The sequence below is a fragment of the Marmota flaviventris genome, chromosome 18 (assembly GCF_047511675.1).
Source record: "Marmota flaviventris isolate mMarFla1 chromosome 18, mMarFla1.hap1, whole genome shotgun sequence".
In the NCBI taxonomy this organism is placed as follows: Eukaryota; Metazoa; Chordata; class Mammalia; order Rodentia; family Sciuridae; genus Marmota; species Marmota flaviventris.
Genome location: NC_092515.1, coordinates 9,584,527 through 9,610,038, shown reverse-complemented (window position 1 = coordinate 9,610,038; position 25,512 = coordinate 9,584,527). Strand labels below are relative to the sequence as shown.

At 59.4% G+C, this 25,512-nt stretch overlaps 1 protein-coding gene across 1 annotated transcript; it reads left to right on the top strand.

Moving 5' to 3' along the window:
- The first annotated feature begins 1,421 nt into the window (after positions 1 to 1,421).
- Positions 1,422 to 23,505, top strand: Ppp5c (protein phosphatase 5 catalytic subunit). Its single transcript, XM_027945877.3, has 13 exons — positions 1,422 to 1,613; positions 7,347 to 7,588; positions 13,130 to 13,277; positions 15,302 to 15,423; positions 17,675 to 17,740; positions 18,221 to 18,319; positions 18,833 to 18,938; positions 20,693 to 20,835; positions 20,919 to 21,006; positions 21,889 to 21,929; positions 22,020 to 22,198; positions 22,776 to 22,857; positions 22,965 to 23,505. Exons 1-13 carry the CDS (start codon positions 1,493 to 1,495, stop codon positions 23,025 to 23,027), a joined length of 1,500 nt encoding a protein of 499 aa, XP_027801678.1. The 5' UTR covers positions 1,422 to 1,492; the 3' UTR covers positions 23,028 to 23,505.
- Positions 23,506 to 25,512: the final 2,007 nt, after the last annotated feature.

Genomic DNA, 25,512 nt, shown 5'->3' with positions numbered 1-25,512 from the left:
CCTAGATCCTCTACCCCCACCCCGCATTGTAGCACTAGGCACTGTCCCTTGCGATGGAGTAAATATAAAAAGTACTTAGTCTGTTTCAGTCCCTCAACCAAATACTGTGCTCATGTGATCTTATAAAACTTCCTCTAATCCTGTGTGATGGGCACCATTACTAGCCCCACTGGACCCCATCAAATGGGTTTAGAGAGGGTGATCACTTGCCCAAGGTCACACAGCCTTAACTGTGTGAATCCAGCCTGAGCTGGATTAGGGCAGAACACCCCTCCCCCCAAAAAAGAAAAGAAAAACTCAGGAACACACAAGGCTGGCTCTGGTACCTACAGTAGAGCAGAAATTAAGAGCACAGGAATTTGACGAGATGGGTTTAAATCCTGCCTGTCTCTTCTCAGTGTGACCTTGCCTAAGTAGGTTGATCCCTGCAAACCACCATGTGTCAAATGAAGATGACGTTAGCACCTACCTTCTAGGGTGACTGCTGGCGGTGGTGGGAAAGGTGGGCCAGATGATGGGACAAGAGGTTTGGGTGGGATAGATGATGCTTCCAAGTGGGGAACGACAGCAGAGCCTTAAAGGACGTGGTGCCCCCGTTTGCGTGGAGGCCCTGGGTTTGGAAAAGCTGCACAGAAGATAAAACGTGCAGGGCTCCGAGGGGGCGGGACCCGGAGAGTTTGCCTGAGGCTGGACAGTCGAGGGTCTCCAGGGTCTTCTCCTGAGACCCCCCTGGGAAGCGATGGAAGGCTGAGGGGTGTGGTCCAGGTTTACAGCGATTTAGGAGGCCCCCGCGGCGGCCATAGAGGGGGAGAGGAAGCGACCACCGACGGGCGACGGTCACCACCAAGATTCAGCAGGACCTGGGGAGCCGAATACACAGAAGGGAACGAACACAGTGCGACAAACGAGGCTCCTTGGGGCTCGGGGTGTCCTCAGTTAACAATCAGAACCCCCGAGCCGCGAGGCTGGGACTTTGGGAAGCACCCATTTTCCGGAGGGGTCACTGAGGCACTAGGAGGGGCGGGGGGCCGGGGGCAGATTTGTTCAAGGTCACACAAGAATTGGCGGTGGCTGGACGCCCGGGTCTGGCTCCGCTGCCTGGAATGGCAGCCCCCACCTGCCACCTGCTTCTGCCACCCACCCGTCAACCCGAAAGGACCGCGGGGTCCTTAAGACCCAAGAAACTTTGGCGGCCCCGGAACACGGTAACCTTGGGAGCAGGGGCCACGCCGGGCCTTTTTTCCCCGCGCGCCCCTTTCGCTTTCCTCATTGGCTCATCCTACAAGGGGCGCTGTCTGGGGACCCTCTGGTCACCTTGTCCTCCGCGCGCTCTATGGCGAGGGGGATCCTGCGCAGGCGCGCCAAGGGCGCCTTCGGGGCCCGCGCTTTACGACACTTGTGCGGCAGCGGCGGCGGGCACTCGGCGCTCCTTCGCGACGGTTCGGCCGGGCGCCGCTAGCGGCCGTTGCCAGGGTGGGGGTCGCTTTGCGGCATGGCGATGGCGGAGGGCGAGCGGACTGAGTGTGCTGAGCCCGCCCGGGATGAGCCCCCGGCTGATGGCGCTCTGAAGCGGGCAGAGGAGCTCAAGACGCAGGCCAACGACTACTTCAAAGGTGCGCCCGGCCCGGACGCGGCGGGGGAGGGTGGACAGCGGCCCAGGCCGGGGGTGCCAGGCCCGCGCGGAACCATGGCAACGCGGAGCGGCAGCCTGGGCGCGGGGCAGGCACTACCAAGTGACCCGGCGCGGGGAGGCCCGGGGTGGCGCTACCAAGGGGCGACAGAGGGGGCTCCGGGGAGAAGGGCTGCTACCCAGCGGAGGCTGCCGAGCGGGCTCTGCTGCACGGGGAGACTGAGGCGGGCGCTACCGGGCGTGGGGCGGAAGGGGGACCGGGATGTGGGCGCCACCAAAAGCGAGACCTGGAAAGAGGTGCTACCTGGTGGTGAGGCCTGATGAGGGCGCTACCAGCCAGTGACATGTGGCTGGGCAGTGATGGCGCTGCCGGGGGGAGGCTTGGGGTGGAGACCACCAAGTGTGGGGGAAGCCCAAAAAATAAGGGAATTGTGGGGGTCGGGGTGAGGTCATGAGACTGGGCGGGGGGAGCAAAAAGCAGGAGGTTTGAGGTGATCCGAGGAAAAGGGACAAGGAGGGAGGCCTTGGGAGAAGAGGTGAAGGAAGCGCTGAGAATAACATGACTTAAGATCTTGGGCAAGACTGAGACGTCGGGGCACGTGTTCATTCATTAATTTGATAGATGTTTATTGAGCACCTGTTATGTGCTCTGGACACCGCAAGGCGCTTAGGGTATAGCAGCTAATGAGACACATGTGGCCTTGCCCTGAGCTTGTAATTTAGCAGGAGTATCACATTGAGTAATTTTCTTTCAAAAGAAAACCAACAAGGTGACGAAGTAGAAAATAAAAGTTGGAGGTGTCTTTAGATAGGGTGGACAGGAAGTGCGTTATAGAGAAGGAGATGTTTAAGCTGAAAATCAGAAAGAGAATGGGAGAGGAGTATTCTGATTAGGTGGAGCAGCATGTGCCAAGGTCCTGGGGTGGGAAATGAAAGAAGGCTAGCATGATTGGAGCTTTAGCACATTGCAGGGAGAATAATACAAGATGAGGTGAGGTTGGGGCCAGATCGTGCAGGGTGTCAGAAGTCATTGCAAAGACTTGTCTGGTTTTTACTCAGCTGTCCAAGAAGAAATGGAGTAGGTAACATGGGCCAGTCAGGACTGGAGAAAAATTTAGGCGTGATCAGCTGTGGTTGGAAATGCCCTAGGAACAGATGAGGTCATCTAAGAATAGCACCTAGAGAAGACCTAGAATGGAGCACTGAGGAACTCTAATACTTAGAACGGAAGGAGGGTGTTGAGGAGTAGCTAATGAGGGAGAGGGAAGCCATGAAAGGTATCATGAAGCAAGTGCTTCTAGAAGGGGAGGCAGGTGCCTTGGGCCAGGGACTGCCCAGGGAGGCCCCAAGCACTGACCACTAGATCTGGCTCCATGGGTGTTGCTGGGGAACGATGGTGTGGAGGCCGGCCGAGGTGGCCCAGGCGAGTGGGTGGGAAGCAGGAAGTAGGGACAGCAGGTGTGGCCAGTGTTTTGAGTACTTGGTTCTGTAGGGGAGGGTGGCAGGAGGGGCGTGAGGGCCAGGAGTCTGCTGCTTCAGGTACAGTCCCGTAGAGACACAGGATTGCTTCTGCTGGAGAGCGGGAGGCTCGCACCTGCCACGTGCTGGAGAAGATGGTGGGATGGGAAGGATCTAGAGCCCAGCATAGAGTGGGCCTCCATCCAGTGGGAAGAGAAACTGATTCAAAGTGTGGGGAAGTTTCATCAGTCGGGGGAGCAGGGCTGGTGAAGGATGAGGCTAAGCCTTGGAGGCTAGGTTGGGGAGTGTGGCCATTATCCTGAGGTGGCAGGGAGCCATGGAAGGTTTTAGGAGAGGAGCAGCCTGGTCTGATTAGTGCTGGAAGAAGATCCCTGGCTGCTGTGCAGACTGGGTGCCAAGGCAAGACTGGAGGTAGGAAAGGAGGCTGGAATGGTGGGAAGGTAAGATGCGGTGGAGCCTCTGATCAGGGTGGAAGCACGGAAACTGACTCAGGAGGTGCTTCAGAGAGGAAAGGAGAGTGGCCACCTGAGAGAGTGGGGAGGGTGCTCTAGGCAGAATGTGGTGGCCTCGCCTGTATGTATCCCAGCCCAGCAACTCAGGAGGCTGAGGCAGGAGGATTGCAAATTCAAAGCCAGCCTCAGCAACTCAGGCCTTAAGCAACTTAGCGAGACCTGGTCTCAAAATAAAAAAGGGCTGGGAATGTGGCTCAGTGGTTAAGCACCCGGGTTCAATCCCTGGTCCCACACAAAAAGAAAGAAAAAAGAAACAGGTGGCAAAGACCCAAAGGTGAGCAGAGCCTGGCACTGGGGAAGAGAGCGGGCTGTCAGGAGGGTGGGAGGAGTTCACGGCGAGGCTGCTGGGAGCAGGTCATGCAGGCGCATGGGGAGGGACTCGACTTTGAGCTGAGGGCTCCAAGGACCATGGAAGGTTTTGAGCAGAGAGGACAGCAGACTTGTGCTTTAGAAAGACCCTCTAGAGCTGAACACAGTGGCACGTGCCTGTGATCTCAGCTACTCAGGAGGCTGAGGCAGGAGGATCACAAGTCAAGGCCAGCCTGGGCAACTTAGTGAGTGAGATCTTGTCTCCCTAAAAAAAGGGTGGGCCTGAGGCTGGGATGTGGCTCATTGGAGGAACCTTTGCTTAGCGCGTGCCAGGCTCTGGGTTCAATTCCAAGTACCAAAAAAAGAAAATAGGAAAAGAAAGATCCCTCTGGAGGGCAAGACTGGAGGCTGGGAGGCCAGGGGAAAGGCTGTCAGGAACCTGGGCAGAGGGGCACCGGGGCCTGGGCGGGCAGGAGGGAATGGGGGTGGGTGTGGAAGATGCTCAGGAGACTGACTGGACAGAATGAAGAGCCTACAGGGCTCTGGGGCTAGTGGCCTGAGGTGTCCAGGACGAGGCCCAGTCACCACCTGGGTGAGGGCTGGAAGCTGTGCTCACCCCTCCCTGGGGCTCTAGAGGAGCAGCAAGAGTCTGACTGCTGTGGGGCGAGGTAAGAATTCTGGGAAAGAGTAGGCCATGGCGGGGGCTTCTTGCCCCCCAGGACCTGGGCAGGCAGCCAGAAGTGGCTGGCACTGAGCTGCCGCCGAGCGCACCCCTCCTGGCCGGGCCTCTTGCTGCCTGGCAGGTGGTGGCAGGCACAGAGCTCCAGGCTCGGGGGGCTGTGGGAATACAATAAAAGATAATTACTGCTCACTTTAATTGAGCCCTGGTGGTGGCCAGGTACACTCGCCGACCTCCCCGGGGCGGGAAGTAGGTGGCTGCAGCCCTGTTTGTTCTCTAGAGGAAGCCGGGCTCGGAAGCAGAACTGCCTGCCAAGGTCAGAGCGTGGGCACAGCCCCGGATATCCCCTTCCTCGCCACGTGCCTGGCGCTCATGTCCAGAGGCACCGGGCCCTGCAGAGAGGAGGGCCTGGGGGGTCTTAGGGACTCAGGATGTCCCTGTCCCCCCATGGCTGTTCCTCTGTGAGCTTGGTCTCACTTTAGAGATCCTGGGGGCAGAGCCTGGTCCCTGCTCATTCTGAGTCTAGGGGAGGTGGCTCTGCCCTCTTTCCCTGGACCCGATGCCCCCTTCGGTAAGTGGGGCTGGGGGAGCGCATTCCCCCTAAGGTGTGCTCCTGGCCTGAGAGGTGGAGAGGAAGGTGGGCACCGAGGGTGGGGCCAGGCTGCCTGAGCTCAGACCTTCCTCTGTGACGCTGGGTGAGTGACTTGACCTTGCTGGGCCTCCGCTTCCTCCTCGCTCCCTGGGGCCGTCTGAGGAGGGGGTGCACTGGTGCTTGTGAGGCAGGACTGGGTGGGTACAGAAGGCGGCCGCTCGCTACGGGCCCCTCCCCGTCCCTGTCCCTCTTGGGCCCTTCGTGCAGTGGCTCTGGGCTGCTGCCACTCTTCCTGGTCTCACAGAACTCAGCCCCGTGGCTCTCGAATTTCAGGTGAACAGACGGGCTTGGGGAGGGGACCGCTTGTCCTGGTCTTGTGCTGCGGGCCTGCTCAAGATCTCGGGTGCCACTCAGTTCTCCCAGCCTGCCCAGAGCGCTGGCCAGCCAGGCTCGGCCTTCCAGGGAGGCCTGTCGGAGCCGGTGCTGGTTCTGCCCTCCTAAGGCTCATGGTGCTGCCCTCACCTGACAGTGACAACCAGGTGGGCAGGGCTGGGGCAGCCCAGGAGGGCACCTGACCAGACTGCAGGTCAAGTAGGGCTTCCTCAAGGAGGGACACTGGAGCCATTTGAAAGGTTTCCAGAAGGATGGTCACCTTGCTGCTGGCTGTTTCCCTAGGAACCGGCTCCTCCCTGCTCTCGTTTCCGTCCCTGTCACTCTCTGTCTCTTTCCTTCTGTCCTTCATCTTCCCTGAGCCACTCACTCCTGTCCCCCAGGGCTCGGCTGTGGTGTCCCCTCAGAGTGCCCGAACTCTGGACACTCTGGGTCCTCGCTGACAGGGACCAGGGCTTTCTCTCCCCTGGACTGTGATTCAGGGAGGCCAGGGCTAGGGGGCTCCTGTGTCCCAATTCAGGGCCAGAGCTCAAGAAGTAAGGGAGACGGCCCTCACGGGGCCCACCCCGGGGAGACTGGCTCCGTCAGGTGAGTGGTGTGGCCAGCAGAGGTGGGGTGAGTGGTAGGAGAGGACTCAGGATGCTCTGCCAGTAAAGGTGGAGCCAGGGATCCGGCACAGGCCACCTGCCTTGTCCCCACCACTCCTGCCCCGGGCCCTGAGGTGGGAGTGGAAGCATTTGGGGCTTGGCCTGCTTTAGTCGGGCTCAGACCTTCCCTCCCTGAGCAGAGCCCTCATCTGCAGAACAGGCAGCTGTCTTTGGGGTTATTACGAGGGCTCCGCCCTGTATGGCATCTGGCACATCAGGGTCCCCATCCAGGCAGGCCCCGCGGCTCTCCAGGCCTTGGTTCTCCTGTGCGTTATGTGGGCAGGTGGGAGGAGTCAAGCCAGGCTCTGCAGGTACAGACGGGCACTTGACCTTGAGCAAGACCTCTGTGGCTTGTGTGTAGAGTGAGCGCCAGATGGTATTTGTGCCATGGAGACACGAGGATTTTGCAGATCAGGATGTAAAGTGCAGGGCACAGCTGTGGCTCATTTAAATAAAATCTGACCTTTTGCCCTTGTCTGGATGTCACACCCTGTCACTCCACACTTAGAACATCAATATGCAGACCTCACTGTGGCTGCCAGGGCCCCAGGAATCTATCCCATCTTCCTTCTCTCCTCACCTGTCTCCCCAGCCCGCTCTGCCTCCGCCACTCTAGCCTCCTCGCCCTCAGACGGGAGGCCTGTCCCACCCGGGGCCTTTGCACCCACTTTTCCTTCTGTTAGGAGCCCTCCTCCTCCAGGCTGATGTCTCTGTCCTCGGGGTCCCCTTCTCCTGGAGGCCTGGGTCGTCTCCTTCCCTGTATCTCCTCTTCCTTCCTTGGCCTTCTGGGGAGCTGGGCCACCCGTGGGCTTGGGCAGACTCACTTTGCTGGTTGGGGTTGACACTTAGATCACCCCTTCCTGACTGTGGTGAGGACTCTAGACGGTCCTCCTGAGGTCCCGAAGGAAGTAGTGTCCAGCCTGGGCTTTGGGAGGGTGAGTGTGTGGAATTTGGGTGCTGGAGATGGTGGCTGGAGGGGATATTTCAAGTTCCACTGTGGACCTGGGTTTCCCCATCTGTGTACAAGGAGACTCGGCCAGCACTGGGCCAGTGCCTGTCACCCCCCCCTCCGGTGGCAGCCCGGCCTCACGTCTCCTCCTCTCCACAGCCAAGGACTACGAGAACGCCATCAAGTTCTACAGCCAGGCCATCGAGCTGAACCCCAGCAATGCCATCTACTATGGCAACCGCAGCCTGGCCTACCTGCGCACCGAGTGCTACGGCTATGCGCTGGGCGATGCCACGCGGGCCATCGAGATCGACAAGAAGTACATCAAGGGCTACTACCGCCGGGCCGCCAGCAATATGGCACTGGGCAAGTTCCGGGCTGCCCTCCGTGACTACGAGACGGTGAGCCGGGCCTTGGGGCACGGGCCAGCTCCCGGCATCTGGGCCAGGTAGATGGTGGGGCCAGAAGTGCAGGGAGCGAGCGGCCATTCCCGCCTCGCTCGGCACTCCCCAGCAGGCGCCCACGAGGCCCCCTGGCCAGGAGCATACTGTAGGGTCCCAGCCCTGCCGTCACTTGCTTTGTGACCCTGGACAAGTCACCTGCCCCTCTGCCTTGCTTTCCATGTCTGTGGACCGAGGAGAGCAGCAGGCTGCTGTAGGGAATCAATGAGTTTCTGCTCCTTGGCGCCTAGAACATGCTGGGGTCACGTAGTAATTAGCCCCTGTGAGTATGCGGCTGGTTCTGCTGGTCAGCACAGCACAGCCTCTGGGGCAGCTCAGGACTCAGGCCAGGTGGACAACCCCATCGCCCACTGAGTAGTGCAGAGGGTAACTTCAGGTGTGGATCTGTACCTTGAGAAGTGGAGGCCACCATGCCATTGAGGGACAGCACACAGGGATGTGTCGCCCCGTGGTGAGGAAGGACCTAAAGCAGGGCAGGATTCCTCATCTTCCCTGCCCCACTGGGGGGACACCAGTGGGGACCCCCTGAGCGCACACCTTCTGACAGGTGTGTGCTGACCCTTCACGAGAACCAGCTGGCTGCGTGGCCGGCCAGTCCCCCGGGGAAGCTGGCTCACCTTCACTGTGAGTGAGGAGCCTGCAGCCCAGAGCGCCAGTCATCCGCCCAGCAGTCCCCGGCTGGTAAGGGACAGAGCTGGGATCTGAGCCCAGAGTGGCCCTAAGACCATGTCTCTGTTTCAGAGAACTGGCTCCCTGAGAGTGGGGTGCGTGCTGTGCTCTGGGGACAGTGCTTGGGCACATGGCATGGCTCTGAGTGTCGGGGATTCCCCCACCCGCCACACATCAATGCACTGTCACTTGGGTCCACCCAGCACCTTCTGTGGTGTGCGAAGGGCAGCAGGGGCACGGAGGGGCACGTCGGCAGCTGGAGGGAGCCAGGGCAGATGGCAGCCTGGCTGTGGTCGGGGTGGACAGCCGGGGTGGGACCTTGCACCAAGCTGAGGCCAGGGGCACTGTCAGGGTGGGGGCGAAGGCTAGAAGTGGGTCTGGAGTGACCCCAGGAGAGTGGGGGAAAGGGCGGCTTATGTCCCTATAAGCCATTACCTGGCCAAGCCACTCCCTTGTTGTCCTTGGTGCCCTAATCTGAAAAATGGTGACAGGAGGAGTGACTGCCTCCTGGGCAGCTGTGGGGCTCTGGTGAAGTCGTGAGTAAAGGTCACTGGGGCTGGTGGCTCAGTAATGAGTAACCACAGGCGTCAGGGTTGGGGGCAGGGCGCAGCAGGGAGGAGGGGCCTAGAGGACGCTGGGCGCAGAGGTTGAGAGGATCCCCAGGACAGGTCGAGGGCACTCTTGGGCCTGGGAAAAGGTTTTCCCCATATTCTGGGAGCCTAAGGTGGTTGATCCCGGCCAGTTTGTGGACACCCCACCTCTGAGCTGTGTCCCAGCATCCCCAGCATCGTGGGTGCCATGGAGGGCTGGTGGGGAACCCAGACCCTCTGTAGGACCGACCTGAGGTGCGGCCACATGCTGCACCTAAACTGTCCACATGGGGACGTCACATGAGTCTGCTGCCTGCAGGATGTCAGCCCTGTTGCCTCCTGATGCTGGGGCACAAGGGCAGCTCCTGTCCCCGTGCTCTACCCCGTCCTCCAGAGGGCATCCTGTGGCAGGTGCAGGTTCACAGAGGACTCACTCAGGCCCGTCTTCTTCTTAGATCAGGAGCTGCTATGGAGGCCGAGCCAAGGCCTGGCCTTGGTTGGAGCAAAAGGGCTGCCCTCTGCCTCCACCTCCTTGCCTGCCTGCCCTTGGTGGGCCAGCACTGCTGTGAGACCCTCCTGCAGGGTCACTTAGCAGGACCCTGGCCCACAGTCCACCAGTGGAACTGTACATGGGCACAAAGTCTGGTGAATGGTTTGAGGTCAGCATTTTGGTCTTCATCGTGTGGAAAAGGAAAAGTTCATCTTGTTTTGTGTACAAATGTATCTTACTTAAACAAATACAAATGTAAAATAGCACCTGTTTCTTACTGGGGGTCTTAGACAGGAGTCTGAAGGTCGCCTCTGCAGAGCTTGGAGGCATGGGCTCTGTGGTCAGGTGCCAGGCTCATGGCCAGCTCAGATGGAGACCAGCTTGTGCTCCATGTACCTTGACATGCTCCAGCCCAGACACGTGCGGCACCCAGGGCTTCCCGTGGGGATGTTATGAGCCTGTGTTACTTTTTTGTTTTTGTTGTTGTTTTTGGTGGTACTGGGGATTGGACCCAGGGGTGCTCTGCCACTGAGCTATATCCCTGGCCCCTGTTACTTTATTTTGAGACAGGGCCTCACTAAGTTGCCCAGGCTGACCTTGAACTTGCAGTCCTCCTGCCTCAGCTTCCTGAGAAGCAGGTATCACAGGCGCACACCACCACACTTGACCGAAGACTTTACTTAAAGACAGCTTGCTTATTGGGGAACGTCACAGATTCCCATGTGGTCGGGAGAAGTCACACAGAGATCCTGGTTTCCCCCAAGGGCATCTGGCACGACCAGGTAGCATCAGAAGGCTGACTTCGGTACAGCTCAGACACCACTGTTTATTTTTTTAACCAGGTCTCACTCTGCCACCCAGGGGGCAGTCCTCGCACCTCAGCCTTGTGTGGCACAGCCTCCGGGCCTGGCTTCAGATAATCCTCTTTGAAGAGGTATCCAGCACTGAGCTCTGGCCCAGCAGGCCCAGCTCCTGAAGGTCCCACCAGGCCCTTTTCACCTGGAACAAAGGACCTTCCCCAGGAGCAGGAGTTTGGCAGGTCCCTTCTCTGTCCTGGTCAGCCACCCAGGGCGTTGCAGCAGCAGCAGGCCCTTGAGTTGCACGCTTGCTTGCTGCTGGCCTCAGGGAAGCGCTTGGCAGTAATTCTCACACCAGCCCTCCCTGGGGTGCTGGCACCACCCCGCTGCCTAGAACGGAGGGAGGCTCAAGAGGTGAGGCCAGCCGCCCACCAGACCCAGGAGGCCTGGCCTAGAGCCTGCCACTATGCCACGCGGCCTCCCTGGGGTGCGCAGGATGCCCTGAGAGCAGGAGGAGTGGGAGCCAAGTAACCCTGGCCAGGGCAGGGGGAGCGCTGGCGGGGAAGCACTGCCCGCGTGCGCATGCGTGGTGGAAATCAAGAGCCTAGGCTTTGGCCCAGGTTGACCTGGAAGAAGACAGAGTCCTGGCTTCGCAGGTCGGTGACTTCGCCACTCCGGGCCTCAGTTTCCTCATCTGTCAAACGAGGATTCTGCTGGCTACCCGTAGAGCTAGAGCTGCAGGGGAGATACAGTGAGCGGGCTCCTGCTCGGGGCAGCATCTCCCAGTCCCGACTGGTGGCTGGTGCCGGGGCTGCTGTTGCTTCTGCCCCTCCTCGTTCTCCCTGTGCCGTCATTGCCTGTCTCTGCGGTCCTCCTGGCCTGCAGGTGCCTGTGGGCAGCAGACTGGCTCAGAAGAAATGCTTAATTGACCATTCTTCCATTGGGGGATGCAGCCACAGCCCACCTGTCCCCAGTCAGTGGCAGGTGGCCTTCATGGAAGAGAGGAAGGTGGCACTGGAGCTAGGAAGGAGCTGGGGGAGATGGAGTGTCTGGCAGGGGCCTCCCGAACAAAGTCCTGCCGCTAGGGTGGGGCTGGCACATTTGGAGACTCGCATGGTCTGCCGCCTAGTACTGGGCAAACAGAGAGTGGGGGGCAGGATGGGCCCCGAGGGCCAGGCCAAGTAGTGGCGTAGATTCCCAGCCCCTCCCATGAAGACTGCCGGGGCCTCCCCTGCCTGGCTGTACACCCACACCCCAGGTGGAACTGCCTGGCAGGAGTCCCAGCCTGGGCCTGCCTGGACAGAGGAGGCATGGGCTGCCACCCCCCTGCTGCTGCCTGCCCTCCTGGTCGACACCTCCACCCCAGGGTGCACCAGCCTCACCACCCTGCTTCCTTCCCCGCGGGGAGTAGCGGGTCTTTGCTGAGTTTTCTGACTCACACCACTGGGGAGCCCCTACCCCTTGGGGGCCAGGACTGGCCCTCAGTGCTCTGTCCCCTGCCCAGGATTTATGGGGGTCCCGTTCCTGGAGAGGCCATGGGGCATGTGTGCACCGGGTCAGGCAGAAGCACACAGCTAAAATAGCTACAGGTTAACTAACTGAGATGCAGAGGTGAGGTCTGTTGCCCAAGGTCACAGCAGGTGGCAGGGCCAGGAGCTGAGTCTGGTGCTGTCCGCTCTTGAGCTTGGAAGACCCGGGTCTTTAGGAAGTAGGATAGAAGGTGGGGGGCAGGGACTAACTCCTTTAACGGGGAACTTCCTGTGTCCCAAAGTCTGTGTCCAGTGCTTACTGGGTCTGATCTTGCTGAGTTGGTCAGCAGCCATGCCAGGGGGCTGTGAAGAGCCGTGGGCGCTGGCTGACATGGCTTCCCGCGCCCTCACCACTGCACCTGCTTCCCACATGCCCCTCACTCCACTCTCATGGTGGCCCTGAGCAGTACAGCAGAGGGTTGGCTCACCAGAGCTGCCTCCGCTCTTAGCCGGCACCTGGATGGCCCCAGCCTCACGTCTCTTCAGCACAGGAAGCTGCAGGAAACCATGGTCAGGGTTCTCCCGAGAAGCCCAAGTCCATTCGAAGCAGCCTGGGCACCTAGCGAGGCCCTGAGCAGCTCCGTGAGACCCATCGCAAAACACAACATAAAAAGAGCTGGGATGTGGCTCAGTGGCCGAGCACCCCTGGGTTCCGTCCCTGGTACCAAAAAAAAAAAAAAGCCTGAGGTCCAAGTCCCAGGCCTGGGTTCCTTGCTCATCCCGTCCAGCAGCCCTGGCCGCAGAGCTTCCATTTCTTAGAGGAGGAAGCTCAGACCTAACCGGGTGTCCAGGTCTCCAGCGTGGCACGGCAGAGGTGTCCACTCTGTTCCGTGACTGAGCCGCCACCCTCCTCCCAGGCGCCCTCTTGTTTGGCATCACAGCAGCGCGCGAGCTGCACAGACAGCCCTCTGGCCTGTGCCAGCTCCCTTCAGGAGCCTGCAGCGGAGCCCGTGGTCCTCAGACGCACACTGTTTCTTATTGGTTGGGTTGTTGGGGTTTTGTGTGTGGTTTTGGTACTGGGATTGAACCCAGAGGTGCTTAACCACTGAGCCACATCCCCAGCCCTTTTTATTTTTTTATTTTGGGACAGGGCCTTGCTGAGTTGTTGAGGCTGGTCTTGAACTTGTGATCCTCCCGCCTCAGCTGCCCGAGCTGTGCTGCCACACCTGGAGTTAGGGCTGAGCTCCGTCAGGAGCACCGGTCTGGGCCCTGTGTGGGCAGCTCTCGTGCTCAGGGCCGGGATGCAGATGCCCAGGGAGATGCACCCACCAGCGCAGGGGACCCTGGGTGGTCTCACTGCAGCATTTACAGAGCCCAGGGTAGGGCAGACGAGGGCAGCTACAGCGTCCACTCCTCCTCCCGAGTGCTGACGCCGCTCTCCCACCTCCTGCCCTCGCTCCGCCCAGGTGGTGAAGGTGAAGCCCCATGACAAAGATGCCAAGATGAAGTACCAAGAGTGCAACAAGATCGTGAAGCAGAAGGCCTTTGAGCGGGCCATCGCGGGGGACGAGCACAAGCGCTCCGTAGTGGACTCGTTGGACATCGAGAGCATGAGTGAGTCGGGCCGGTGCCCACCCTCCCTGCCCAGAGCAATCTGTGTCCAGGCACACGGGGCGGGGTGGGCAGGGGAGCCAGCCAGCCGGCCTCTGTGCACCGTCAGGAGCGTGGCGTTGATGTGTCGGTTCCACTGCAGGTGTTCACCCATGGGCTTCCCTATCTTTTCTCCCTGCCATCTTCCAACCTTGAAATTAAATTTAGGACCTCTCAGAATTTTCCTTTATCGTGGTCCAGCAAGTGCCCTTCCCGCCATCCGTCTCCATTCAAATAGGCTGAGGCGGGACCTGAGGGCCAATTAAGCAGTGGACCTGCCTCCCGGTTCACCCCAGTTTTGCCAGAGGGAGTGGAGGCCCAGGCCACCCCAGCAGGCCTTGGGACTTCTCCCCCAAGGTCGGACACATGGGTCCAGCATCTCGACTGGGAGTCCTCCCAGCTGCCGGCTGCTGGCGCTCACCGCTGCGGCCCCAAGCCGGCCAGCACTCCTCGTGGGAGGAAGGAAGGGCCATGATGAACAGCCCCGTCCTTTCCTAGTGTGTGCCCCTCAGGGTGAGAGCTGCACAGTCACTCCTGTGTCCCCACCCCTGCGCCCCAGATGCACCGGGAACACAGGAGAATCCCGGGGACACTCCTTCGGGCCTCACTGAGAGTGAGTGCACACTCACGAAGGCATAGGCCCAGCCCTCCTGCCTCTGTCTCCCTTCAATTTAGACAACTGACCCTCCGCTTCCCCTCCACGGCTCTGACAAGCGAGGCCCCTGAGGAGGGTGTCTCTGCGGATTGCTGGACATGTCCGGCCCTGGGTGTGGAGAAGGGAGGGTGGGCTTTCCGCTGTTCAGGGCTCCCTGGGCATTTGCAAAGCCCAGTCCAGAAACCGTGTCTGGTCCTCTTGGGACCCATTGTTGGCCCCAGGGCCAGCAGCATCAGTCTGACTAGCCAGCTGTGTTCAGGGCTCCCCTGGGGACCTGGCTCGTGGCCGTCTATTGCTGGTGGCCACACAGCTCTCCGAGGCAGTTTCCACTGAGAGGGTCAAAGCAACCCGTCTAGACTCCTCCTCTGCACCCCGCAGCCGCCCCGCGCCCTCATCCCCCAGGCTCATCACTTCAGCACAGGAGGGAGTCCCAAGTCCCAGTGGGCATCGCTTGTCCCACTGTACTGCACCCCTCAGCTCCCGTGTGGCCGTGCTCCCGTCGGGCATCCTCTAACAGGCGGGGCTCCGCTCTCCTCCTGCCTGAGCCCTGCCTCTTTGGGGTGTCATGGAGGTTCGTCATGGGCTCTTAGGTTACTGGACCCACGTTCCTTTGGTTGCCCTCAGTAGACGAGAACTGGTAGGAAGGAAAGGGGCGTATTTGAGGGCCTGTGCCCTGGGAAGACGGGGCAGACAAGACGGTTTTAGGGAAGTCTGTGGGGGGGGGGAGGCGGGGCGGCGGCAGGGGACAGGCCCGCAGACTCCTCCTCCCTTGGTGGTCTCTGGTCCTTTTCTTATTCTCTTCTTCCTTTTGTGGGAAGCACATCTCGGCTGGCCTTGTCCTCGGGAGCTGGTTCCTCAGTCCCCAGACAGTCGTTTTTTAACCTCACGCTGTCTCTGAGCTTCATTGAGCCCAGGAGTGAAGACTGAGGGGCAGGATGGCATGTTCTGGTGTCATATGAGGTCACCAGATGTTCTGGACTCCGTAAATCTAAAGAAAGATTCCTTCACGTCAACATCTTAGTCGTTTAGGTGCCATTTTTCTTAGAATTTAGAAGGCTGGGCAAAGGGCAGGGACACAGCCCTGCGAAAGACAACTTCCAGAGGAGCAGCCTGGTACTGTCGGAAACAGGGCACGAGCGCTGTGGAGGCTCCGTGGATTTCAGGGTTGCATGCTAACCCTAAAACCCAGGAACACCAGCATGTCACAGCCTCACGGGAACCTTCTCGCTCTGCGTCTCTGCACGTGTACAGCCACATCTGCCCCATCCCTGGAGCAGGCCCCTGCCCACCCTGCTGTAGGTGAGGCCCCTGACTGGTCCCCTTGTTCACGCAGCCATCGAGGATGAGTATAGTGGGCCCAAGCTTGAGGACGGCAAAGTGACAATCACCTTCATGAAGGAGCTCATGCAGTGGTACAAGGACCAGAAGAAACTGCACAGGAAATGCGCCTACCAGGTAACACGCTTGCATGTGCGCACACACAGAGACCCCGGGCTAGCCTCCCAGCACCGCCAGCCCCGAGTGCTCTCAGTTAGAGGGCAGTGAGGAGGAGGAGGAGGAGGAGATGGCAGCTGCCCGTGTCTGAGGTCTGGTATTGCAGCGGCTTGGGGGGGGGGGGGAGGGGCGTGTCCACAGGGGCAGAGACTCCAGGGTCCAAAGTGCAAGCGCTACAGCAAGGCGCTGGGAAGGGGCCTGTGGGAGGGAGATGGCTGGCCATGGGATGAGAGAGGAAGCCCGTGGTCAGCAGTGGCCTCAGGTAGGAGTTGTTGTGTTGGAAGTAGGCTGTCACGGTGACGACTGGCCGGGCACAACATCCCCTCCTGTGGTGTGGTGAACTTCCCGAGGACCTCGCTCTGGTTATGGGGCTGCAGGAGAAGATCAGAAGATCTTTGATTTGAGGGCTGCTACGCAGGCCTTCCAGTTTCCTTTAGCCCAAAGGACAGAATGACAGTAATTGAGTTTGAAGATCTTGATGGGCTTTATTTCTGATTCTAGAGTCAGACAGTACCGTATCCCATAAACCAGGTGAGTGAGCTGAGGCAAGGAGGCTCTGGGGCTGCAGAGGCTGGAGGAAGCAGAAAAGAACACACAACAGATGGGTCGCCTCCAGGTCACTGTCCTCGCAAGATGGGGACAAAATAAAGATAACTGGTTGGTTGACAAGGGAGAACTGCAGGTGGCTTTGTGTGAGGAACCAAGTCTGTGAGGAGGTCAGATAAAGAGCGGAGTACGGGCACAGTGATGTGGAGCGTCAGCAGGAGTGACACCATTTTGATTTTTGGCCTGGCCTGTTGTGGCCTCTTGTAGAAGCTTAATTCAGAACAGTGGCCTCGGGGCTGCAATTGTGGCTCAGTGGTAGAGCGCTTGCCTAGCATGTGTGAGCACTGGGTTCAATGCTCAGCACCAAATAAAAATAAATAAATAAACAAACAAACGCATAAATAAATAAAGCTGTTGTGTCCATCTATAGCTAAAAAAAAAAAAAATTAAAAAAAAACAGTGGCCTCCCATCTTCCTTTTTAATTATTGTAATTGTAGGTGGACACAGTGCACTCATTTACTGCCACAGCCCCGCCTGCCTGTCATCTTTATGACTAGTCCAGAGAGCTCCGCGTGTGTCCGTGCCGTTTAAGGCTGGAGTTCTGGACACCAGCAGAGGCCGTGTAAAGGCACCACAGAGACCGAGGTAGATAGATTTCCCTCAAAATGGCCTTGCGTGCGTTCTGCGTCAGGCCGCAGGAGCGTGGGCTGCGGGCCTGGGCTGCAGTCCCGCGGCCTTGGTTGGAGTCAGCTTTTAGTTCTCAGAGTGACTTTGGAGCTGTCCCCTCAGCAGGGCTTGGGACCTTCCCCCTGGAGAAACCCCCGGGGTGCCTTTGTGCTGTTGGCAGCTGGGACCCTGTGGAGCAGGCACTGTGCTAGCGCTGAGGTTGCTGGGGCATTTTTCCTCGGAACTCGGGGGTCTTTGCCACAGGCCTCCTCCTGCCCCGCCTTCTGGAGGCCCTGGAGAGCTGGTGGGGGGCAAGGGCAGTCTGCCATGGCCGACCCCTGGGCGCTCACCTGTTAGAGCAGCCCACTCACGGCCACGGGTGTCCACTGGCTTCCCCACACTCAGCCCGGGCAGGTGCTGCCCTCGGCCTCCCATGAGAGTGGCAGTGTTCGGCCGTCTGGGTTCTGACCAGAGGTGGCCACCTCCTACCTTTGTTGACACTCTTCTCCCAGCGCTTTGCTCTGAGGATGGCAGGCCCGTGGGCAGTGGAGGAGCGGGCCCTGGCACCTATGCCCCTCCCCTGCAGCCCTGGGGCCCTCTCCTTGCGTGTCCGTGTGCACTGTTTTCTTTTCTTCCCCCCAAACCATTGGAGAATAAGTTCCCCCTGCATCTCCTAAAACCAGGGGAGTCCTCTGCGCGACTGCGGTGCAGCTGTCCCACCTGTTGATGTGACAGTGGTGACCAGTACTGGTGTCCACAGGCTGGCCTGAAAATCTGGAAAGAGATACGTGATGTTGTCCAGGTCATCTCGGTCCATGAACAGCAGTATCACCTACGTTTCCAGATGTGTCATTTCCCCAGGTTTTCTCTAAAACATTATTTTTAAGCTGTTTTTTGAAACTCCAGCATCCATTGGAGACTTGAATGCTGCATATGACCTGCCAGGATGGGCACCTCTGTCCCAGCCGGTCCCCACTCACAGTCTGCCTTGCCTTTCAGATTCTGGTACAGGTCAAAGAGGTCCTCTCCAAGCTGAGCACACTCGTGGAGACTACGCTTAAAGAGGTGCGTGTTGAGCCAGGTGTGGTGGCGCATGCCATAATCCTAGCCATGTGGGAGGCAGGAGGATGGCAAGTTCGAGGCCAGCCTGGGCAACTTATGAAGACTCTCTCTCAATAAAAGAGTGGGGGCCGGGGGTGCGGCTTGGTGTTAGAGAGAGGGGTGCCTGAGGGGCAGTGGGAGAAGGGGCCAGTGGGGGGCGGTGGCCTCCTGGCTCGGGAGGGGCTGCTGAGCTCAGGAACTCACAGATCCACCTGGCACGGTCTGCCCTTCCCTCTGTGCCTGACGCCACCCTGTCTGTCTTCCCGCATGTCCCTCTCCTGGCCTCTTGGTCTCTGTCTGTCCTCTTCATTGCTGTGCTGCTGTCCCTGTCTCTTGCATGGATCTTCTTGGTCTGCCATGATCTCTCGCCCTTCCCCTCACCTCTGCCCCCTCCCCACGTCTCTCTCTGGGCCCCTCCCTCTCCGGTGGCCTCTTTTCTTCCAGACAGAGAAGATTACAGTGTGCGGGGACACTCACGGCCAGTTCTATGACCTCCTCAACATATTTGAGCTCAACGGCTTACCCTCAGAGACCAACCCCTACGTATCCTTCTCAGCACAGCCCGCCTGTCCCACCCCCACCCGACCGTGTGAGGGAGAGGACCCTGCCAGGGAGGCCTGGCCATTTGCAACTGTGTGACTGAGGCAGTCGCTCTACCTCTTGGTGCCTCAGTTTCCTCGTGTGTGACATGGGGACAGGAGGGCCCACCTCATGGGCTCACCTCTCAGGAGGTGCTGAGACCTGGCCCACCCCACTCTACACATTTTTGACATCATGATATTTGCTTGATAAGTAACCAGGGGGTGGACCCTGGGCCTGTGTATGGCTGGGCATGAGTCCCATGCCATCCCTCCTGTGGTTTCAGGCCTGCTTTGTGGGGACAGCTGAAGCAGATGAGCACCCGGGGCCTCCTGCCATCGGCCTCAGTTTGGTCTAGAGCCTCAGGCCAGAGCCACACAGTGCAGGTCCCCACCCCCTGGTGCCACCTCCTTGGGAGGTGAGCAGACTCGGGGTGCAGCCCACCTTCTGCCCGCCATGTTTTCCTTAGCAGGGCAGATATTTAATGGCGACTTTGTGGACCGTGGCTCCTTCTCAGTTGAAGTGATTCTCACCCTTTTCGGCTTTAAGCTCCTCTACCCAGATCACTTTCACCTACTTCGAGGTGAGCTTGGAGGTGCCGGGCCTGCAGGCACTGTGGTCTGGGCTGTCCCCCCTGAGCTTTAAGGTCAGGGTCATGGGTGAATTCACCCAGAAAGTGCGCAGGACCACCTGGTGAGGCCTGATTGGCTGTGCGCTGCCCCAGGCCAGCGCCACACTGAGGGCAGCACTGTACCTGAGCAGCCCAGGTGTGTGCAGTGTGACCGTGTCCAGCAGGTGGCCGTCAGAGGCCCTGTTGATGATCTGCACGGAAACAGGCTTCCTGCGTGACGCCGGCCAAGGTGTCCAGCGGGTTCTGCTCAGCACTCTGGACGAGGCGGGCTGCTCCTGGAGGCTTCCTCCCTCCGGCCCCTCCTCAGCCCCAGCCCCTGAGACGTCCCCTAGAAGGGGCCAGAGGCCTCCAGAGAAGAGGGCCAGGATCTGGGCGGGAGGCAGGGGATCACTGCGGGTATTACCCCCAAAGAGGAGTCACATAACTTTTTTTTAAATGAAAACCCCAAAAAATGATGAGACAGAGTTGGTGTGTCCCAGAGAAGGGAGCTGGTGAGGCCCCTGGCAGGGATGTCACCGCTCAGCCCAGGCCATCGGCACCGCCTCCAGTGTCAGCACAGTGCATGTGTTGATCTCTGGGGCCTGGTAGGCCATTGGCAAGTTCCCAGCCCATATGTTCCCTGAAGTGTCCCAGAGCCACTGTGCTGGCTCCTCAGAGCCCTGGGGAGCAAAATGCTGCCCCCAGAGGGCTCCCGGGGTACTGCAGGAGATGCACAAGAGCTACTGGCAAATTGCATCAAGGAGCATCCAAGTGGGAAAGGGAGTGGAGAGCTGGGATGGCTGGAGGGCTGGCTTATTCAGGGTGCCCCCACTGAGGATGTACAGCTGGACCAAGGATCCGAAAGAGGAGAGAGCCAGGAATTGGGGGGAGAGTAGCAGAAGCTATGTGTTCAAAGGTCCTGGGGCAGAGGGAGCTGTTCTGGTTTGTCCCAGATTCAGCCAGGGGGCTATGGGACTCAAGTGGGGGCAGGGGGCAGTCTGAGCAGGAACCCTGGGAGAGGGAGGTGGATGGAGCTCCTGGCTTCCAAGAGGACTCTGTTTGGGACCAATGTGGGTCTCCCAACCTCTATGTAGAGCACAAATGGAGGATCGGTGTGGGAGCTGGAGCAGGTGGGGAGGCAGTGGAACCTGGCTCCCTGGGGGCTGTGAAGTTCAGGGGCCTCGAAGGACTGCTGGTTTTGGCTAGGTCGAGGGAGAGGTGGGGCTTCATGGGAGATGAGTGCCACTAAGGTGGCTGGGAGGGGCCAGGTGGGCCGGGCAAGCCCCCTTAGTGGAGCTCATCAGGCTGCAGGACAGCTGGGCCCTTAGCAGATGGGGTGGGGGTGGGTGAGAGGAGCGGGGGTGGTGAGGGCCTGGCTGGGGCACCCGCCCCCAGCCTGGGAGGCCTGCCATGGGGAGCCTGAGGTCCATGGGGCTGGGATAGCCCAGGCTATCCCATGGCCATAGAGCCCCAAGACTGGCCTGGTCCTGGTCACAGGTGCCTGTGGGCCCTTCCCAGCCTCCATTTGTCCCCCAGAAAATGGACTAGGAGCTGTGTCTGTATCTTGTTGGGTTCCTGTGAAGGGCCAGGGGCTGGCGTATGAATTGTCATCAGCTTGGGACCTGCTGGCCACCAGTGAGGAATCCTTCAGTCCCTCTGAGCACGCCAGGCAGAGGGTGCTGATGAGCCCAGAGGCTGAGGAGCTCTCTGTCCTCTGTCGCTGTCAGGCAACCACGAGACGGACAACATGAACCAGATCTATGGTTTTGAGGGTGAGGTGAAGGCCAAGTACACAGCCCAGATGTACGAGCTCTTCAGCGAGGTGTTCGAGTGGCTCCCGCTGGCTCAGTGCATCAACGGCAAAGTGCTGGTGAGGCTCCCCCCACGCGGCCGTGTCTGGGTGAAGTGCTTGGGGGGGCTGTCCCCTCACAGTCGCCACCTGCCCCTCCCCAGATCATGCATGGAGGCTTATTTAGTGAAGACGGCGTCACCCTAGACGATATCCGAAAGATCGAGCGGAATCGGCAGCCCCCGGACTCTGGTGAGTGGGACCAGCAGGAGGCAGTGAGCACCCGGGCTGGGACCTGAGCTGCAGCTTGGGCCCCCGTGGCTCCCATGGCTCCCGTGGGCCTTCTGCTCTTGGCAAGGACAGCAAGACCAGGAGCCTGCGTTTCCTACCTGTGGCTTGAGTCAGGGCCCCTCACAGGGCCACGCTGGCCAGGGAGACACCCACAGTGCAGGGCGAGGATGCTGCGCCCTGGGCACACCTGTCACCACCAGGATCTGACTCCCGCCCCTCGGAGGGAGGTGTTCGGGTGCCACTCAAGTCCTGGGGAGAGACCACAGAGGGCACGTGTCCTGGAGGATATGGATGGTGTTGGGTGGCCTCTCAGGAAGGTGACATTCCAGTTGACACCACAGGAAGAAGAGGTGCCTGCACAGAGGGGCCCAGGGCAGGGCAGATCGCAGCAGGAGTGGGACGGAGTGGCGGGTCCAGGGGTTGTTGTTGGACATGAGCTTCCCCAGGACGCATCCTGCAGGGCCCCACAGCCTGTGAGGAGCTGGGTCCTTGTTCCTAGGCAGTGGGGAGCCACCAGGACTCGGAGCCGACGAGGGCCTGGTCTGAATTGGGACGTTGAATGCTCCATCTGGCGTCGGAGCTCTAATGGAATAATGGGTTGGGGGAGGAGGCAAGGGGAGATCCGCAGGGACAACAGGCCAGCTCGGAAACCCAGTGGGCATGTCCTGAGCCCCAACCCCAGTTGTCCCCTGCCTGACCCCCACCCGGGCTGTGCTGTGGGGCAGGCACCTGGCTGGTGCAGCAGCACAGGCCTAAAACTGCTGGGCCGAGGTGGCCTGAGGGCCCCCCCCCCCCCCCCCCCGGAGATGGACAGTCCCTGATGTTCCCTCCCTTCCCCACCAGGTCCTATGTGTGACCTGCTATGGTCGGATCCACAACCTCAGGTGAGTCTCCAGGGCCAGCAGACGTGGGCTGTGGGCAGAGCGGGCGGGGCAGGCCAGGGGTCACCCTGACCTCTCATGGCCCACCCCCAGAATGGGCGCTCGGTCAGCAAGCGGGGCGTGAGCTGCCAGTTCGGGCCTGACGTGACCAAGGCCTTCCTGGAGGAGAACCAGCTGGACTACATCATCCGCAGCCACGAGGTCAAGGCCGAGGGCTACGAAGTGGCACATGGTGGCCGCTGCGTCACCGTCTTCTCCGCCCCCAACTACTGGTGCGTCTCCACCCTCCCCAGCCAGGGTTCCTCCCAGGCACAGGGTTTTGTCTGTTTTGGTTTTAACTTTTTGTGATGGGAGATTTCCGTTGTAGGAAGGGTGGATAGAACACTCACTGTACTGGGCACCCCATCCCCCACGATGTCCCCCCAGGACGTCCCCCAGGCTGCCCCACCTGGGCCGTTTCAGAGCAAACCCGTCTCCCGTTGTCACCCAGACATTTCTGAAAACTTTTCTCCTCTCCTTTCTTTACCAGTGAGCTCCTGCCTCCTCCTCTCCCTCCACTCCCCTCCCTCTTTTCTGTTGAAGTCCAGACACCTGCAGGGTGGCCTGTGCCCTAGCCTAGGCTGGAGGACATCCCGTAGTGTCCTGTGCGCATAGCTCTGTCCCTCGCACCTCCTGGTGGATCAGCTCCCAGCTCCATGGGGCTGGCTGTGCCCAGCTGGTGCCGCCCCCACCCACTCCCACTCCCCTCACCTGTACCCCCTCCTGCCTGCTCCCCTTTCTCCACCCTCCCTTCTCTCAGCCCCCAGCCCTGTCCCAACCACGGTAGTCACTTCCCTCCTGTCCCTGCAGCGACCAGATGGGGAACAAAGCCTCCTACATCCACCTCCGGGGTTCCGACCTGCGGCCCCAGTTCCACCAATTCACAGCAGTGGTGAGTCACCCCTCGAGCCTCTGCCCTTCCCCAGGCCTGGAGAGGGGGTAGTACACCTGGGCGCTCAGGGGTCCCCCATGCTGACTGTCCCTCTGTCTCGGCTCCAGCCTCATCCCAACGTCAAGCCCATGGCCTACGCCAACACGCTGCTGCAGCTAGGAATGATGTGAGGGCGGGCAGCTGCACCGGGGCCTCCGCTCCACCAGCCCTGGGCAGGCGTAGAGCAGGCCCCGCCCCAGGGCATCGTTGGACCCCCTTTTACTTTGTAAAGTTTGTATTTATTCCCCTTTAGGTTTGCAGAGGGGGTGGGGAGCAGAGCGGGGCTGGCCAGAGGGTCTGCTCCCTGGGCAGAGGGAGGCGCTGGAGGAGCTGGGGCTGGGGGCAGCCTGGGCATTCTGGAGGAAGGCCGCTCGGGGTGGGGCGGGGCCAGGAGGCTTCTCTGCCCCCCCTCGTTTGCATGGCTCCTCCCCTGCTAAAGCAATAGGGCCCCGCCATAGGAAGACCCCCAGAAAGAGGGTCATCAGGGAGGCCTCGCCTGCACCTACTCTTGGTCGCCCCAGGGTGGGGCTAGGCTGGGGCCCACCCCCTTCCCCAGCTGTTTTATGTCTGTAATTAAATATGTTAAAATAAAGTCATTATTGTAAGTCATCCTGTTTGGTGGAGCCACTGGCTGCCAGGGCTGTGTGACTGTGATCTGGAGGTGTGCCCAGGAGTTGGCCTGACCCCCCAAGCAGTCCGGTACAGTAGGCGCTTAAGAGAGGCTCCAGCCTGGGCCCAGCTGGAGATGCCCCTCCACACCTGTCCTGCAAGACACCTGGAGGGCAGAGTTCTGAGGGGGTCTTGACCCCCTGGTGACCTTCCAGACCCCATCCATCTCTGCCCTCTGCCGGCCATTGGTGTCAAGAGGCCCTTCTCAGACCCTGGCATACTTTGGTGTGGGCCTTGGGAAAGTGCTCCTGGCCAGTGGCTGCAGGCCACCTGTGCCCAGGGGAGAGGAGGAGGGCGAGGACAGGTGTGGGGTCAGCAGAGAAGCTGGCCTGCTCCCACGGGACTGGGTGTTGAAGTTACTGCAGGTCAGAGGGCCCCAGACCACTAAGGTTCAGTAATGTGCCAGGAGGATCCACTGGGCTCAGAGAAGTCCGCTCAGGGTTTTCACCAGCAACAGGAAGGTGAGCACTGGGCGGGACCCAGGAGACCAGGCCAAGCTTCCAGCCCCCTCCCCTGGGGGGCACGTGTGGGACGCCCAGAATGTGTTCTGGCAGAGGAAGCTCACTGAGCCCTGGTGCCCAACCTGGTCAGCAGGGTTGGTTGGTGACCATCCAGCCCACACAGCCAGCCTGGGTCTCAGGAGACTCGAAGGCCACAGCATAAATCACACCACTGGACATCATCTTACCAGAGAGGACATTCTAAGGCTCACAAGTGACCTCCCAGGACCCAGACTTTCCTCTGGCCAATTCACTGCACATCTGCACAGCCGAGCACAAAGTTCCTGGCCTTAAAAGAAAAAGAAGGTCATCGCTGTCTTTCCCAGCCTCACGATGGGCTGGGCTTGACGGCAGTCCTCCCAGAGCTCATGGCATCTGTGGTCAGTGTGTCTGGGTGCAGTCGCCTGAAAACAGGCATGACCCATGCAGACTGCCCCCTGCAGCCTTCCAGCCTGCTGCCCCCCCCCCTCCCCAGATAGGGTGCCACCCTCAGGTCCTGGCCACGGTTTCTTTCCAGGATGGAGGGTGGACTATGCTGGAGGTGTGCCCATCCTAGACAAATCCATGGCACCAGACACTCTAGATAAACCCCTAAGAGCCCACAAGGACTGGAACAATTTGACCTTACCTTCCCACAAACCCTTCACTCCAGTTAAAGCTAAATTCTCCCCTCTTTCTCTCCCCCTCCCCCACCCCTCTCATTTTTCTTTTGCAGCACTGGGGACTGAATTCAGGGATGCTCTACCACTGAGCCACATCCCCAGCCTTTTTTTTTGAGTGGGAAGCTGGCCTCAAACTTTTGATCCTCCTGCCTTAGCCTCCCAAGTCCCAAGACTACAGGTGTGTACCAACGCACCTGGCTTGGATCTTATTTCTGTACATTCTTGTTCAAGCCACAGCTTCCCACAATTTATTGTACTATTTTAAAAGTATTTTTCCCATCATAAAAAATAATAGATGCTGGGGCTGGGTGGGGATGTGGCTCAAGTGGTAGCGTGCTCGCCTAGCATGCGTGAGGTACTGGGTTCAATTATCAGCACCACATAAAAATAAAGATGTTGTGTCCACCTAAAACTAAAAAATAATTTAGAAAAAAGTTAATAGATGCCCAGTAAAGACATCATTAAAAACAGAAAGACACTGGCCAGAGGGAGGGGGGAAAAAGTCTTGATTTCAAAATACAAAAAGAAACAAGCAAAATCACTTAGCCGGCATCTCCCTAAGCATCCATCCACAGGTGAGATGGCCCATTGGTAAGTATTCATTCCTATCGTGCCTTTACTTTTGAACACTGTGGAGGTTAGCTTCGTCTTGATTTGGAAGAATTCTCTAGCAGGCAGAATGAACCAGAGGAAACGGCCAAGTGTAAATTAAAGAGTTACTGTGCCTGTGGTCATGGTGGAAGTCTGGCAGTTCCTGGAGGCTGAGCATAGAGCAACCACATGTC

Bases quoted from the DNA above. Each gene is read 5' to 3' on its own strand.
- Ppp5c (XM_027945877.3), top strand. From the start codon at position 1,493: ATGGCGATGGCGGAGGGCGAGCGGACTGAGTGTGCTGAGCCCGCCCGG. The intron at 13,278-15,301 runs GTGAGTCGGGCC...TTGTTCACGCAG, and splicing joins GTTGGACATCGAGAGCATGA to CCATCGAGGATGAGTATAGT. The intron at 20,836-20,918 runs GTGAGGCTCCCC...GCCCCTCCCCAG, and splicing joins GCATCAACGGCAAAGTGCTG to ATCATGCATGGAGGCTTATT.